This window comes from Conger conger, chromosome 9, assembly GCF_963514075.1.
Source record: "Conger conger chromosome 9, fConCon1.1, whole genome shotgun sequence".
Lineage (NCBI taxonomy): Eukaryota > Metazoa > Chordata > Actinopteri > Anguilliformes > Congridae > Conger > Conger conger.
In genome coordinates, this window is record NC_083768.1 from 14,088,618 (window position 1) to 14,104,011 (window position 15,394).

Genomic DNA, 15,394 nt, shown 5'->3' on the forward strand with positions numbered 1-15,394 from the left:
TAACGTACCTATGTTCAGCTTCATACTGTACTTCCCCAGCACTGAAGAGGGAAGAAGAGAGGGGCATTAGAATGGACAGGGTAACAGAACCGATAGAGTGCTAATCAGATTACTTCTGTACATGAATGCGTATGTGCATGAATGCGTGCATCTTTGTTAATGTGTGTGTGTGTGTGTGTGTGTGTGTGTGTATACTTAGTGAGCACTTTATTAGGTATTTATTACACTTATTGGTCTAAAATAAATTTGTGTATGCGTGTGTGGGTGCATGCAGGTGTGTGTATATCTGTGTGTGTGTGCGTGTGTATATGTGGGGCGGGTGTGTGTCTGTGTGTGTGTGTATATGCGTAGATGTTTGTGTATCTGTGTATCTGTGTGTGTGTGTGTGTGTGTGTGTGGGTGTGTATACTTGTGTGTATACTTGTGTATCTGTGTATATGTGTGTGTATGTGTGTGTGTGCATGCGTATCTCTGTGCATGTGTATACGTGTGTGTATGTCTGCGTGTCTGTGTGTGTGTGCATGTGTATCTCTGTGCTTTATTGTACTGTATTTTACTGTACAGGTGTGTGTGTTTCCACTCACAGGTCAGCAGGCCCAGCTGCAGCAGAGAGGCCAGGGCGGTGATGATCATGAACATCAGCAGGCAGCCCTTCCGCCCCATGAACCCCACCGCCGGGCACAGCGCCATGCAGGACGCCACCGCGATGCCCGCCATCGTGTAGTAATCCGCGTGGAAGTTATGGAACATGCTGGTCTCTCCCGCCTCCTGGTCTATCATACTGCGCGCAAAGCAGTGATGGATCCCATACCCTGTGAGCCTGGAGAGGGAGGGAGGGGGGGGGGGGGAGGGAGAGAGAGAGAGAGAGAGAGAGAGAGAGGCAATGAGAGAATGAGAGAGAGAGAGGCAATGAGAGAATGAGAGAGAGAGAGGCAATGAGAGCGAATGAGAGAGGCAATGAGAGAATGAGAGAGAGAGAATGAGAGAGACAATGAGAGAGAATGAGAGAGAAAGAGAGGCAATGAGAGAATGAGAGAGGTCAAGAAAGACAGAGAGAAATTTATGTGCGGAAAGTTATGTTTCCTCATTCTCGCTCTCTCTCTCTTACACACATGCATGCACATATACATATACATACACACACACACACACACACACACACACACACACAGACACTTCAGATATCCACGGGTACAGCTCATTAAACATTAACGGGCCCTGCTGGCACATCATCAACAGATGCACTATGATATTATAAGCATTCCTCCACACCGCCCCACCTCCTGCTAAACCAGGTCCCACACAGCTGAGGTGATGGCTCTGTGTGTGTATGTGTGTGTGCGTGTGTTTAAATACCCACAAAACAGTGGCAGGGGTAATAACACAGGTGGGATAGGACAGAGAGGCATTACCGTACCGGTAGTAAACAGACAGGAGATCCACCAATCACAGCGTCCCTCATTAACAGCCAACTGAACACAGCCAATGGGATTATCCCAACATTATCCCACTGGCAGGGCTCTACATTGCTCCCATTTTAGGAGCATTTCTCCTAAAAACTGATGTGTAACTGGAATAATAGTTTAGGAACTCATTTAATCCCAATACCTATTAGCTGGGATGCATTAGTGTGCGCTCCTTGGAAAAAAGATTAGCCGTTAGCCCTGACTGGGCATTATGAACGCTGTCTGCGTTTCCACCAATTAGAAGACGCGACACTGTTCTGTCCCTGTTCCCACCGCGTGTGGGTGAGAAGCGATGCTTCACTCCAGCCCTACCCGTGGATCGAATTCGCATAGATTACAGCGATCAATAGCTTTTCACGCTGAGCCTGCGGAAGGATACCCCTGCCAGGCGGGGCGTGAGCGGGCAGGCACGTACGAGTTCACGCAGAGCACCACGATGTTCTTCCACAGGTTCCTGGTGCCCACCACCTTCACGATGCACGTCTTCTTGGGCTTCTTCTCGCTCTCCCTCTGGATTTCTGCAAACACACGGGAGGCTCAGCACACTGCCCCCAGTGACATTCAGTCACACGAGAGGCTCAGAACACTGCCCCCAGTGACATTCAGTCTCCAATGATGCAGTGAAGAAAAGTCCACATGCATTGAGGTCCAGTCATTTCTACAAGGTGAATCCAACTTAAATAACTTAAGTGAGAATATACACTTTAACTCTTTATCTAAATCTAAAATTGTGGAGTACAGAGCCAAAGCAAGAAAAAAGAATTATACAAACATTATGGAGCTAATTATAGAGATTTTCATAGTGCTGCAAAAAAAAAGAAAAAAGAATTCTAATTAATTTAAAATACATACACTGAGTGAGCACTTTATTAGGTATTTATTTGACTTATTTCTTAGCCTTATGTTTTCTACCAGTCTGGCCATTCTCTTCTGACATCTCTTATTAACGTGTTTCTGTCCAGCTGCTCACTGGATTTTTATTTTATTTTTTTCCACAAGGAAATCACAGGAGATCAGCAGTTTCTGAGATACTCAAACCACCCTGTCTGGCACCAACAATCATGACACAGTCAAAATCACTGAGATCACATTTTTTCTACATTCTGATGGATGATGTGAACATTAACTGAAGCTCCTGACCCGTATCTGCACAATTATATGCATTACACTGCTGCCACACGACTGGCTGATTAGATAATCGCATGAATAAGTTGGTGTACAGGTGTTCCTAATAAAGTGAGTGTATATTATCCTCCATAAGGACACAGCCTGCCTGAGATTTGAACTTAATGAGCAGAGCTCCACTAGCACACTAGAGGCTCCTGTGGTACCACACGACCACAGGCACACCGTAGCATACAGTATAATGCAGGGGTGTCAAACTCCAGTCCTGGAGGCCCGCAGTGTCGCAAGGGTTTTTGATGTGTTTCAGCACGAGAGATACATTTCAAAGTCTTTCATTGGCTAAAGATTCCACACACCTTGTTCTCAAGGCCTCAATTGGCTGCTGATTGAAAGGAAACCACAAATACCTGCAGAGACCAGCATGAGGAACCTACAGCCATTTCAGGAATCTGCCTTCAGGCAGCGGCACATCACAATGACAGTGTGCAGGTTTCAGATCAGAGCTGTTACCATGGAAACAAATCTGAGTGCTCTCTCTCTTTCTCTGAATGCTCAAATCTGAGAGCTCTCTCTCTCTATCTCCCTCTCTCAATGTCTTTCTCTCTCTCACTCTCACTCTCTGCTTTTATTTAATTTAAACCTATTGGGCTGCGTCTGTCCACTTCCACTTCACCCTCTTCGTCAGGAGAGGACTGTGAAAAGACGAGGGTCCGGCCCAGCGTGTTTAAACAGAAGCGGGGGGGGGGGGGGGGGACATGCTGTGGAAGCGAGGGGGGGTTTAAAAACACGGAGCTCCACCAGCTCTTCCGCCGCGTCTTGCCTGAGAAGAGCTCGTCAGTGGCCGTCTCGCACACCTGGTTCTTCCGGGCGACGCGGTGCATGTGGCGCCGGGCGCGGAAGTACTGCTGCGTGGACAGGAGCCAGCGGAGGGACTCCGGGAAGATCCTGCACGGAGACACGGCCTCTCAGTGAGCGCATTTCACTGCTGATATTCGCATGCACAAAGCAGTGGTACACTGAGGTGCGGAACAGGGGGGGTACGGGGCAGGGTACGGGGCAGGGTACGGGGCAGGGTACGGGGCAGGGTACGGGGCAGGGTAGGGGGCAGGGTAGGGGGCAGGGTAGGGGGCAGGGTAGGGGGCAGGGTAGGGGGCAGGGTAGAGGGCAGGGTAGAGGGCAGGGTACGGGGCAGGGTACGGGGCAGGGTACGGGGCAGGGTACGGGGCAGGGTACGGGGCAGGGTACGGGGCAGGGTAGGGGGCAGGGTAGGGGGCAGGGTACGGGGCAGGGTACGGGGCAGGGTACCGGGCAGGGTACAGGGCAGGGTACAGGGCAGGGTACAGGGCAGGGTACCGGGCAGGGTACAGGGCAGGGTACAGGGCAGGGTACAGGGCAGGGTACAGGGCAGGGTACAGGGCAGGGTACAGGGCAGGGTACATTGAGGTGCAGGATGGGGGGCAGGGGGTATGCAGACACTCACCAGAAGTAGGACACCATGAGGATGAAGGGGCAGATGATGATGGCCTGGAGGACCTGCCAGTCCTTGCACAGGGCGGCCAGACCGGGCATCAGCAGCTGTCCCGCCAGAACCACAAAGTTAGCCACCATGGTGACCCGAAAACGCCAGAACGGAAGACACAGCTCTATCCCTGCACAGAGAGAGAGAGGGGGAGGGAGACAGGGAGGGGGAAGATACAAACAGAAATAGAAACAGAGACAGGTGGAGAAGAAAGAAATAGACAAAAAGAAGAGCACGAGGGAAAGAAAGAGGGAAAAGGAGTGAGGAGGGATAGAGAGAGAGAAGAATGAAAGAGAAAAGGCAAGACGTGGGAGAGTGAACAAGAGAAGAAGATGGAATGAAAGAGATCGAAAATAGAGGGTGAAAGTGACAAAGAGAGACAGGTGAGGAAGAGTATAAGAGGATAGAAGGAGAAGACAGGAAAAAAAGAGAGAAAAGGGTATGGGGGGGTGATAGTTAGAAGTGCCCTCTACTCAGCGTGTGCACAGTGTTTCTCTGCAGCTAGAGCCTGTTCATCATTCTCACAAACCTGTGATTCATCGCCCCCTCATTAGTGTGCACGGGAGACTGCACTGAGGATACACCGTTTCCACAGCCAGGCCGAGGTGACTGTTCCCCAGCATTTACTCCCTCTAATAATGTCTCCTCGGTTTGCCTTTGGACTGTCCAATGTTAAGTTTAATCCCCCCCCACCCCCCCCTGCCCTGAGGGATGGAACGGTCCAGATGGGCCATTTCAAGGTGACAAAGAGTTTGGATAATGGAGCGGCAGATAACAGCGCCAATCTGTCCCACCGATAAGCCCCGGAATTTCAATCAGAAGCCCCCGCACTACGGACATGAATAATTCCCTCTGTTCAACCCCGGCGCTGGGCCGTACCGTTCCATTGCCGTCAGACCTGGTTGCCAGCTTCATTAAAAATGCATCATCGCCCTGCAAACATCCCCCCCTTATGTAACGTGTAAATACGGCATTTAAAAAAAAACCTGACGGCACAAAGCAATAAAGCTCAACGGACGGAGCAGCCCGCTTTGCTGACGAAAGGCGCTCGATTATCGGGGGAGGTGAAGGGTGTTATGAGAAAACAAGATGAAAGACCGCTCGTCTGGAAAGCGTCTAAGGTAAACTCCAGCAGGCCTTTATTTATTATTGTTTTTGGGGGTGGGCGGGGTCACTATTTCTTTAGTAGCTGTGCTATGTCGGTACCCTGCCCAATAAGCCCATGATTATTCCTCATCACGATGCGGACTGAGCAGTGTACTGTAGGGGAGCTTGCATCGATCGACTGAGAGGCACATTACTCAGCGCTGACGGCAGTTAAACTGCAGGTGTCTGGTGAGCACTTAAGAGCGTGCCATTGCAGGTGTAAACCGAGCGACCATCATCTCTGCCTGACTGAACAGCCATCTTACGGAGGCGGAGGGAAGCCGACTGCATCCCAACGCTTGTGGAGTCCTGCGTGTGCTTGGATGAAACACCCCGACATAGCCCAGATTCAAACCTAGTGGTGTCAGAACGTATGCTAGCGGTCATGTTATCTTGTAGCATAACTGCTGGAGCTGAGCAGGGTCGTGTTGGTTAGGACACATATTGGAGATGAAATGGAGATGACCCGGTAAAACCGAATTCTCGCTGGACGTGGTCAGTAGGGGGCACTGTTCTCTCTACGCCAAATAATATCCAGTACCCTGTCACAGACTCACAATGACGGGGGGTACTGTGCTGTAGGAAGTGCCATCTTCTGCATAATATGATAAAGTTATTACCTGACTCAAATTGGTCATTAAAGATCCCGTGGCACGGTTTGGTATTAACCCCAGTGTCCTGGTCACATTTCCACAAAAGCTGGATCTCATCCCTGCTACATCCACAGACAGCGTAATCCTTTAAATCCGCTATCCACACCGATTCCCCAGACCATCACCGCAATTGGAAATGGAGTTCTTACTTAAACCTCCTCATAAAATAAAGGTAAATAAATCCAAACGTAAACGTCTGTGCCAGGGGTAAGCTTGAAGTTATGGCCGGAGCCATTATAGATTGAGCACAAAATGCCTCTGTGCTTTTAAATGAATTCCCCGCTTTCAGATTGTGTGCAGTCATCAGTTATTTTCCGGAAAACACTGTTACCAAAATGAGAATTTACACCCTTTTATTTAGGGTGACGATCGCTGGTCCAGGAAACAGCAGCCTCATTTGTACAGAGATATGCAGGAGAAGATTCCTTCTGCTCTGAAATAGCTCCCTCTAGCACGGGTAAAAACATAGAGCCTGTAGGATTCAGAGAAACATAAAGAGCCTTTGTGTTGCATTTAGGAAACTACCTGGCATACCTGGGCAAGTACAGAAATACACTAATGTCCCCCAGTGTTCTGGACCATTAAAAATTGAATAATGGGAGTGGGAAATATAATATATAGTGCAGAGATTCATTGAGTGGCATATCTCTCCTCTCACACACACACACACACATACATACGGACACACACACACACACAGACTCACATTCACACACACACACACACACACACATACATACATATGGACACACACACTCGCTCACACTCGCTCACACTCGCTCACACTCGCTCACACTCGCTCACACTCGCTCACACTCGCACACACTCGCACACACTCACACACACTCACACACACTCACACACACTCACACACACACACACACACACACACACACACACACACACACACACACACACACACACACAGTGTCTGGTACTGAAATTCACGTCTGGCCGCGGGTTGCGCATGTCACTCATTCCTGAGCCTGAAGCAAGAGGCTAGAAATACCTGTGTTAACTTTTAGCATAAATACACCCTCATGACCATCTTTATGCATTATTTATCTATTCAAATCATTTCACATAAATCACTGAAGCCCAGCCACCGCACACATGTGAAGCAGAAGTAGCGTGTGCATCGCTACATGTATGAGTCAGAGTGCCTGCTTTTATGCATGCTTTGTGTGTGCGTTTGCCTGAGTCTGCACAGTGAAATGTTCAGTGTTGAATGAGTACTCCCAGTTGTTCCCTGTCCCTATGGAACTCATGAAAACTCTGACTTGAATTAACACCGGATATTTTACCGTGTGTTTCTGTGTGAGCGCATGTACAGGAGTGCACGCAGTGTGTGCTGTGTGTGTGTGTGTTTTTTTTATTTATTTGTGTTTGTAACCAGTCTAACATGTTAAGATGGGGGACACAGTCTTTAGTAAAATGTAGGCCACATAAACATATCAATGGCACAAATACTTGTTGTGCCAGCCAAACTGTAGAGCCACTTAATTATGCCAATAACAGCCTGCTTTGGTCCGTTTGGATGACATCACCACTGGCACGTGGCAGCTCTAACCCCTGGGATCCGATGAGTACCCAGGCAGAACGTAACACCGACTGCTCCGATAAACACAAACACTGTCACTGTGCGGGAAAAAAAGGCAGAAACTAAGAACAGCATTCCATCTGTCTACTGTCAGCTTCAATGCTGTATTTCTGCACTCTTTCTCTCTCTCATTCCATCGCTCTCTCCCTCGCTTTCTCAGTTTCGATCTCTGTCAACATTTCCATATGTACGTATGTCCCTCTGTCTCAGTCTACAGTATGTCGCTGTGTCTATGTCTGCCTCTCTCTCATTCCATATCTCACTCTCCCTCTCTTTCGGTTTCAGCTCTGACTATGTCTCTCTCTGTCTATGTCTGTCCCTCTCTGACCCTCTCATTCCATCTCTCCGTTTCTCACAGTCCCTCTCGCCCTCTCTCTCTCGCATGAACTTAAAAAATGTAAGACGTGTAAGAGGCTCTGGATATCAGCACCTGCTAAGTGCCCGAAACGCAAGGAGAGAACGCCAAATCTATTTCTCTCTCATTCCATTCTCTTTCTCACAACCTCTTTTCCCTCCCCCTTTCTTTCTCGCCCTCTCGTTCCAATTTAAAGAATGCAAGACGCGTAAGCAGTTCTGGGTGACAGCACCTGCCGAGCGGCTGAAACGTACAGAGAGAACGTAAAGCGTCTCTGCTCCCTCAGTGCTTTTTTTCCCCACACGGCGGGACCTGCTCCCTCAGCTGCCTCTCAGCTGTGCAGCGGGTCAGCAGACGCCACTGAAGATTTCGTCACGCCGGTCCGCTTGTGACTCGCCGCACTGATGACACAGCAGTAGGGGGGGGGGGGATGTGATGAATCAGCTGTGACCGCAACAGAACCGCCGGTCCTCCTGCCCTGACTGAAGAAACCTCACTCAGCAGGAATGTGAACTTTACCCCACTGAGACAAAAACACTCAGCATTTTGCTTTTTTTATACATAAAAAAAAAAGCATTCATCAGGTTTTTTTTGTTTCCCCTTGTGATAGGGCCAGCACAGTGGACATGCTCCACACCAGAAGTGTGGTTTAACCCGAACTGATCCTAACCCCAGACTCGTTCATCTTCAATTCATATACATGAATGTGCAAACTAATACAAATCATAAGTATGCATTTTTTGAACAATAAAAAGCCTTGATGGATTGAAAGGCCTACTGCCATCATTATATAGCCTACACATATGCTCTGTATCTGTTTGAATGTATACTCTATATATGCAAGTAACTTATATTTATACAGAAATGTACACGTAGCGTACGCAAAGCACTTACCAAAATAAAATAAAAACATTGAAATTAGAGCAGACAAGGTGATACACTGCGCATGGGTCAAGATGATGAAGATCAAGAAATATAAGTAGTTCCCCCTGGGAAAAATAAAGTTCTATTTTAAACAAGAGAGACAGTATACAAAATAAAACAAAAAAAAAATAGGATAGGAACAAGCAGGAACAGAGCCCGAGACACTTATCGTCATGACAACAACCTAACAGAAGACCGACGTTGACCTTATCCGTCTAATAGAGTGAGTGTACGTGGAGACAGCTCAAGGAATCTCACTGAAATCTCATCACAGGAGTGGATGAGAGGCCGCTCTATCAGAAACGCCAAGCGTTTGGCAGTTGTGCTGCGACCTTCGATCAATACAGGCCCATTCTCATTTGAAAATGAGTCCTGTAATGGAGTTGTCATCAAACACATCTTTTCTTTTTTTCTTTCCCAGAGCGTTGTTTTATTGGCGACTGTAAAAAAAGGGTCATGTCACAGGCTGAATTCATTCTCAGATTTAAATCTCCCTAAGGCGGCCGCTAATTTATTTTCCTCTTGAAATCACTTTTTACGGTCACTAAATTTTAGATGCACATTGCATTTGAAAGACTGCACATCGTGTTTGATTGGACCAACCATGAGCACAGAAGTCCATTTCACAGGGCCCTTTCAGCATTTTGCGGTACAGTACACAATCTTCCCACAATTTCATGCTCTGGCTTACTAAAGATTTGAGCTGTGGAGCTGCAGTGTCTGCAGGGATAGGTAGTACCCTTCAGCAGCCTTGAGAACAAGGTGTGTGTATTCTTCAGTCTATCAACGACTCAAATGAATCACTGGTGATGCAGATTTTGGACTTGCATTGTACACTGCTGGTTTTGGGATACACACAGGTGGGCACTAGTTCCCATCCTGTGAGAGTAAGCTGCACGTTGCCCCACCCCTTTGCCCGGAGGTGAACAGAGGTGTCTGCTATGACATCATCCACCAAACCAGTTTCTGTGCTGAAAGAGGACGCCTCTTGCCCCAAACAGGCTGCAGCAGGACTCAACAGCCCTGTACAGTCACCCCTGTACCATGGTATAAGCCTATCTAACCAATGCTCTACCATAATATATGACACACACCTATCTAACAAATGCTCTACCATAATATATGACAAGGGGTAAATGCATGGTGTTTATTTTCATTATATACACTCACTGAGCACTTTATCAGGTAGACCTGTACATCTGTTAATGCAAATATTTAATCAGCCAATGACAAATCATATCCTTGCAACAATTACCTAATTTGCATATACAAACTCAAACGTGTGCACACATGAACACATGAACACTCACACTCACACTTGTTCACACACACACACACACACACACACACACACACACACAGACAGAGTCAGAAAGCTGAGTCGGTCTTGCACAACATGCAAAACCGAACAATGGTAAACGCACTTCTGCTCACATGCACCCACCAACCCCCCCACCCCCTTTACCTGTATCAATAAACCCTGCAGCCAATGTGACTACAGGGGCTGGCTGGGAGTCGAGTTCTGATTGGCTACCGCCAAAATCCATAACATCCCTTTCTAGGATGGAACAAGGACAAGGTCATTCTCCCACTGGAGTCCTGCGTTCACCTTTGGCACATTCGGCACTATATAAACGATACACAGTGCAACACTGTTTGAGAAGCATGTTTTTTTTCCAAAAGCAAACGCAGAAAGCAGAAAGAGTCATCGTAACACACTTTTTACATTTCTAATCTCCCTGGTGCCTTCTCCGATGGCACATTTTATGCGAGAGCAAACCTCTCCCGTCTTCAGTACGCAAGCAGAACTTGAGGCATGTCGTTGCCTGAAAGAACAGATCTACTTACAAATAAATTAGCAAAGGAACATCTGTGACTCGAAGCACACTCAATCCACAAGCCGTACAGCGAAGTCATACATGCACAAAGTACTCTCCCGCAGCTAAGACCCGGTGCTTTGATATTAGACACAAGATCCAGGTCAAACAGCGGTCAGCCCACCATATTGTACAGTATATTATCGTCTCTCCATGAGTTGACTTTCCCCTTCTCCATTAATGTAGGTTGTAGAGAATGGGTCCTGTATCACTTCATAGGTCTTCACCCCAAAATGAAGGGCAACAAAAGTTATGAGTGATTATAATCTTGAAATAGATACAATTTTCAGGTTATAATGTCACCACCATTTCCAGAAATGACGAAATGTGTATCATCACACAGATTTTGCGTGACTAATTCCTAACAATGTTGCTGTATTAGCCAATTACAATTAGTCCTGTTTTTCTTTTCTCCCAGGTAATTTGTGCTACTGATTGGCCAGGCTGTCTTCCCAGAAGAAGGTAGGTTGGAAAATCAGCAGCTCTTTGCCCTTGAGGACCATGCAATAAAGCTTTAGGTTGGTGTCGGAGCAATCAAAATCAGCATATAATATTTTTCGATGACTTAGGATTTCCATTCCCATGTCAAATAACTTAGAGTTCATAAATGCCCACCCTTTTTTGACCTGTAACAATCAAATAAAAGATTTGGCATTCAGTAGCATGATTTGAATAGCTCATATCACCCAGATTAACAATCGGAGACAAGTGCAATTTCGGTTCCAGGGGTTTCTTCTTAAGGACAAAAGAGCATGCCAAATCTAATTAAAATCCATGACGATACGGCAAAAAAAGTGTTTTGAGTTGACATGGACTCGCCCCTCAGCAGAATTGCATGCTGGGTCATGAGCGCATGATAAACACCCTGCCGTGCGGTTGGCCGCTTCAGGAATGAGGCCGGCGGCAGACGTCACCCTCCTGTGGCTCTGATGCTAACGCCAACAGGACAGCCTGCCTACCAGAGCTGAATTACCCTCGCCTCACTCCTAACAGGCCACGCGTTACTTCACATGACTCTCTGAATTAGCGCACGGTTAGGGCGGGGCGCTGGCCTCCCTCTCCTGACTACTCTAATGAGCCAGTGAGATTCCAGGGGGGCTGCATTTAATGACCCTCTACGCCTAGTGCATCAGACTAATCGACTGACGACTGTCAAGAGATCGGCAGTATTTGACATGCACGCATTTGCGTGTATACACGGTATTTCATACGCAATACAGGCTGCTGGCGTATGTTCCTAGCGCTGCCTTGGCGACACCTGCAAAGCACGCAACACCTCCGCCATTTCCTGCAGCAGCCGTGTTCAGAGAGAGACAGACAGACAGACAGAGGTACGGCATTAGCAACAGGGCACTTGTGTTTGCCCTCGTCAAGGTGACAGCAAGCTTTAAGTCTGTCCCATGAATACCTGAGCCTCAGATTACGGTGTGCATTACAAATGCAACCTCACCCCATATAAAAGCTCATTAACTCGGCCTCCTCACCATACAGGATAAGCCAGGATGAAGCTGTGCCCACTGACAAAGGAGCCAAAGCAGACAGAGCAGAGCAGGCAGCTTCCTGAAGGTCACCACTTGAAAGAGACGGACCCCCGCGAATTGTCTTTTATCACACCTCATCAGGAATTAGGTTATATAACATAACATAACATAATGACGACAGCAGGCTATTCAGCCCACAACGCTCACCTTTTCTACCACTGCCGTGTACCTACTGCTTAGCTCCCCTAAAAGCGAAATAGTGTCGAGCACCTCAGCAAGCTGCTAGGTGGTCCTGATCTTAAACTGCCAGTGATGCAGTTTAAGATCAGCGGAAAGCTAATCCACAGAGTGAAATCAGAGGCAGTCAAACCTCTGTTAAAACTTTATTATAAAGGGGCGGCTGGTTGGCTCATCCTGCTAAGGCTCTGTACAGCCACCATGAACACGTATCCAATCTCGCCCATGCCTGTGGTGACCATCCCACAGCCTCTTGGGAAAATGCATGATTGGCTCTAGAGCTACAGGGCAGTTATGTAGGATGACCTGACCTTGTCATGTGTTGCGTGTGCAGATATTTGCAGAGGTTTCTCTATTACCTATGGTCTACTGCCATTACAATGGGTGGCATTGGGGATTTTGGGGGAGGGGGTTTGTGGTCGAAAGCGAGAAAATAGGTGGAAGTAACCCTATAACTCTGAAGCGGCTGCACACGCACGACTTATGGCAGTGTGAGTGCGACTGTCATCAAGGCATAATAAGAAGACTAAAACCTCTCTCTGTCTCTCTCTGTCACACGTGCATGCACACGCACTGAGCACTATACACTACATTACTGAGGTTCCAGCATGCCAATGTCTAGCTTATGCTGAACCACTGATTGATTTCATCATTCATATTGATTGGATGGTCCCATTTATTTTTAGAGTTAGAAGGGAAGGTCTGCCATGACTAATTTCACAGCTCAGCTTTGGCTCTTACACTCCCATGTAGAATGCAAAGCCAACCCAAGAATAGAGCTATAGCTTTGCTTCGAGGAGAATTAATGAAAAAGAAAGCTTGATTGTTTTCAAAATATTCAAATTACTGATATTTATACATCCCCAATGTAATATCCTCATTGCAAGATTATGTTTCTTGATTTTAAAATGTAATTAATTTTGTGTTTTGATCTAATTGATCTAAAGCAATGCATTTTCAGTGAGGTGAAGTCAAAATGGAGTATTTATTTTCTTCTGATGCTTCTTTCTCACAGTCACCATGGCCACCCTGAAGGCACAGGAGGGCGCCATGTCTACTACCCTGGGGGCAAAAGGAGGGTACCATGTCTACTACCCTGGGGGCAAAAGGAGGGTACCATGTCTACTACCCTGGGGGCAAAAGGAGGGTACCATGTCTATTACCCTGGGGGCATGGGGTAGGGTCTTTCTGTTCTGGGGACACAGGAGAGGCTCCAGAAAACGGCCTCTCCTGTGCCTCGGGCAGGACAAACAGGGCCACAAAGTTAAAATTCAAGCAAATTCTGGTGGAGATGCAGTTATAGGCTATAAAAGGCAACCAAATGTCAATTTTATAGCGCAAGACACAGTTACGCTACGGTACATTTCCAGGCGTTTTTATTAGTGCTGTGTGGTTTAGATATGACACGAGCAATCCCACAGTATCAGCAGTTTCCCAGTCTGCGTGAACTCTAAGTTACTTTACCGAGGTCATTAATTGGAGCAGCCGTTGCTGCAGTCAACGGTTCACTTATTGTGACACACAAAGATGTGACCGACATCATGAGGCACAAGTCACACATTTCCCAACCAACTATCCATAGGCACCGCTGGGGCGAATAGAGGCATACCACAGGTCATTAAATCAGCATTGCACAGTAAAGTTCACGAATGAAACTCAAGCATGCTCAGGCTGTTTATTGTGAAACAGTCTTCCAGGAGACACCCACAGGCTGGTGGCTTTTGGGACGTAATCACAAGGTTACACAGACAACCCCCGTGAGTCACGAAACTATACAGTTCCTGGAAAGGAGTTTAGCGTGCCAAGAAAACCAGGTCGCAGGTGAAGCGCATGCTGTTTAGGCGCACCACAGCTCGACACACGAGTTGACCTTCAAGCGCTGGGCAGTGTAGCCTCCCACCATTTCAACACAAGCTTTGCTGTACTGGCTCTGAGCAGGAGAAGAAATAGATGGAACTGGGTTCCCCTACAGCCAAACTAGGTTCCCCTGACATCTCCGTGACGACGGTTCTGCAGTTTTCAGAAGAGCCATACGTCTGAGAGGAGTTTTCAAGGAGACCACACCAATTGATGGACTCACACCCAGCACAGAGTCTACTTTGCGCACAACTCCCTGCCATTAAGCCCTTTTCATTGCTATTCCCAATGCAGCCAAAGGGGAGCTATTATTCACATATGAATTCTCACTGTGGCTTTTTTTCCCCTTAAAATTTTCCTTAGAATTATAGTTAAATATATCTTTTCCACACTGATCCTGCTGTCCCTACATGACTCTTCTCCCTGCTATAACACCATCCAGCTAGTCCTCTGTCAGAATACATGGCCATTAGCTAGAATACAAATTAATTCAGCCCTCAAGGACTGAACAAGAAGGAAATCTACTGAGCGATACAGGCATAGACACAGAACATGAAAACTACACATTGCTGCAGGTCAACTTTTCTTTGGAAGCAGCAATGTCTTTGTTCACGTCAGCAGTTTACAAAAGAGCCCTTAAGCGCCATCCACTGCTAAACACCTGAGGTCAGTTTTTTCCCATGAACCCTAATCACAGAAACTTCATTATCAGTGGCAAAAGAAGTTCAGAGTTCACCCCCCTTTGTCAGCACCCACGGACAAATTCTATTATCGCCGGTTCAGAGTCTGTGCCTTGCAAACAGATCTGCAGAACGAGTGGGGGATGGTACTTACTCAGCACATACAGGGAAAGAGTGATGCCGGCCAGGCAGAAGCCCTCAAAGAAGCGCAGGGTGCTGAACATGGGGACGTTGATGGAGAAAGCCACCGTCAGCCCGAACAACACCATGAAAATGACTGATGTGACCAGAACCGGCTGACGCCCGAACCTGCCAGACAGACACAAAGCAAACGGATTACTTCCTGAGCATCTATACATAGTCCAATTCTATCTTTCATTTAGATTCTCTGTTTGGGGAATGTGTGTTTCTTTGTGCTTACTGGACAACAGTAAAAGTGTTTCCTGATAAATGTTTATCGTAAATATAAATGTA

General features: G+C 47.2%; 1 protein-coding gene across 2 annotated transcripts in view; it reads right to left on the minus strand.

Moving 5' to 3' along the window:
• The window catches only part of LOC133137062 (solute carrier family 22 member 23-like), a 41,058-nt gene that overhangs the window by 8,951 nt on the left and 16,713 nt on the right, over positions 1–15,394 (minus strand). For both annotated transcript variants that reach the window (XM_061255072.1, XM_061255073.1), the window contains exons 3-8: positions 15,075–15,229; positions 4,072–4,240; positions 3,412–3,536; positions 1,882–1,984; positions 585–820; positions 9–41 (exon numbers count right to left, since the gene is read on the minus strand). In XM_061255072.1, coding sequence (XP_061111056.1) covers positions 9–41; positions 585–820; positions 1,882–1,984; positions 3,412–3,536; positions 4,072–4,240; positions 15,075–15,229 — 821 coding nt within the window. The remainder of the gene's footprint in view (positions 1–8; positions 42–584; positions 821–1,881; positions 1,985–3,411; positions 3,537–4,071; positions 4,241–15,074; positions 15,230–15,394) is intronic.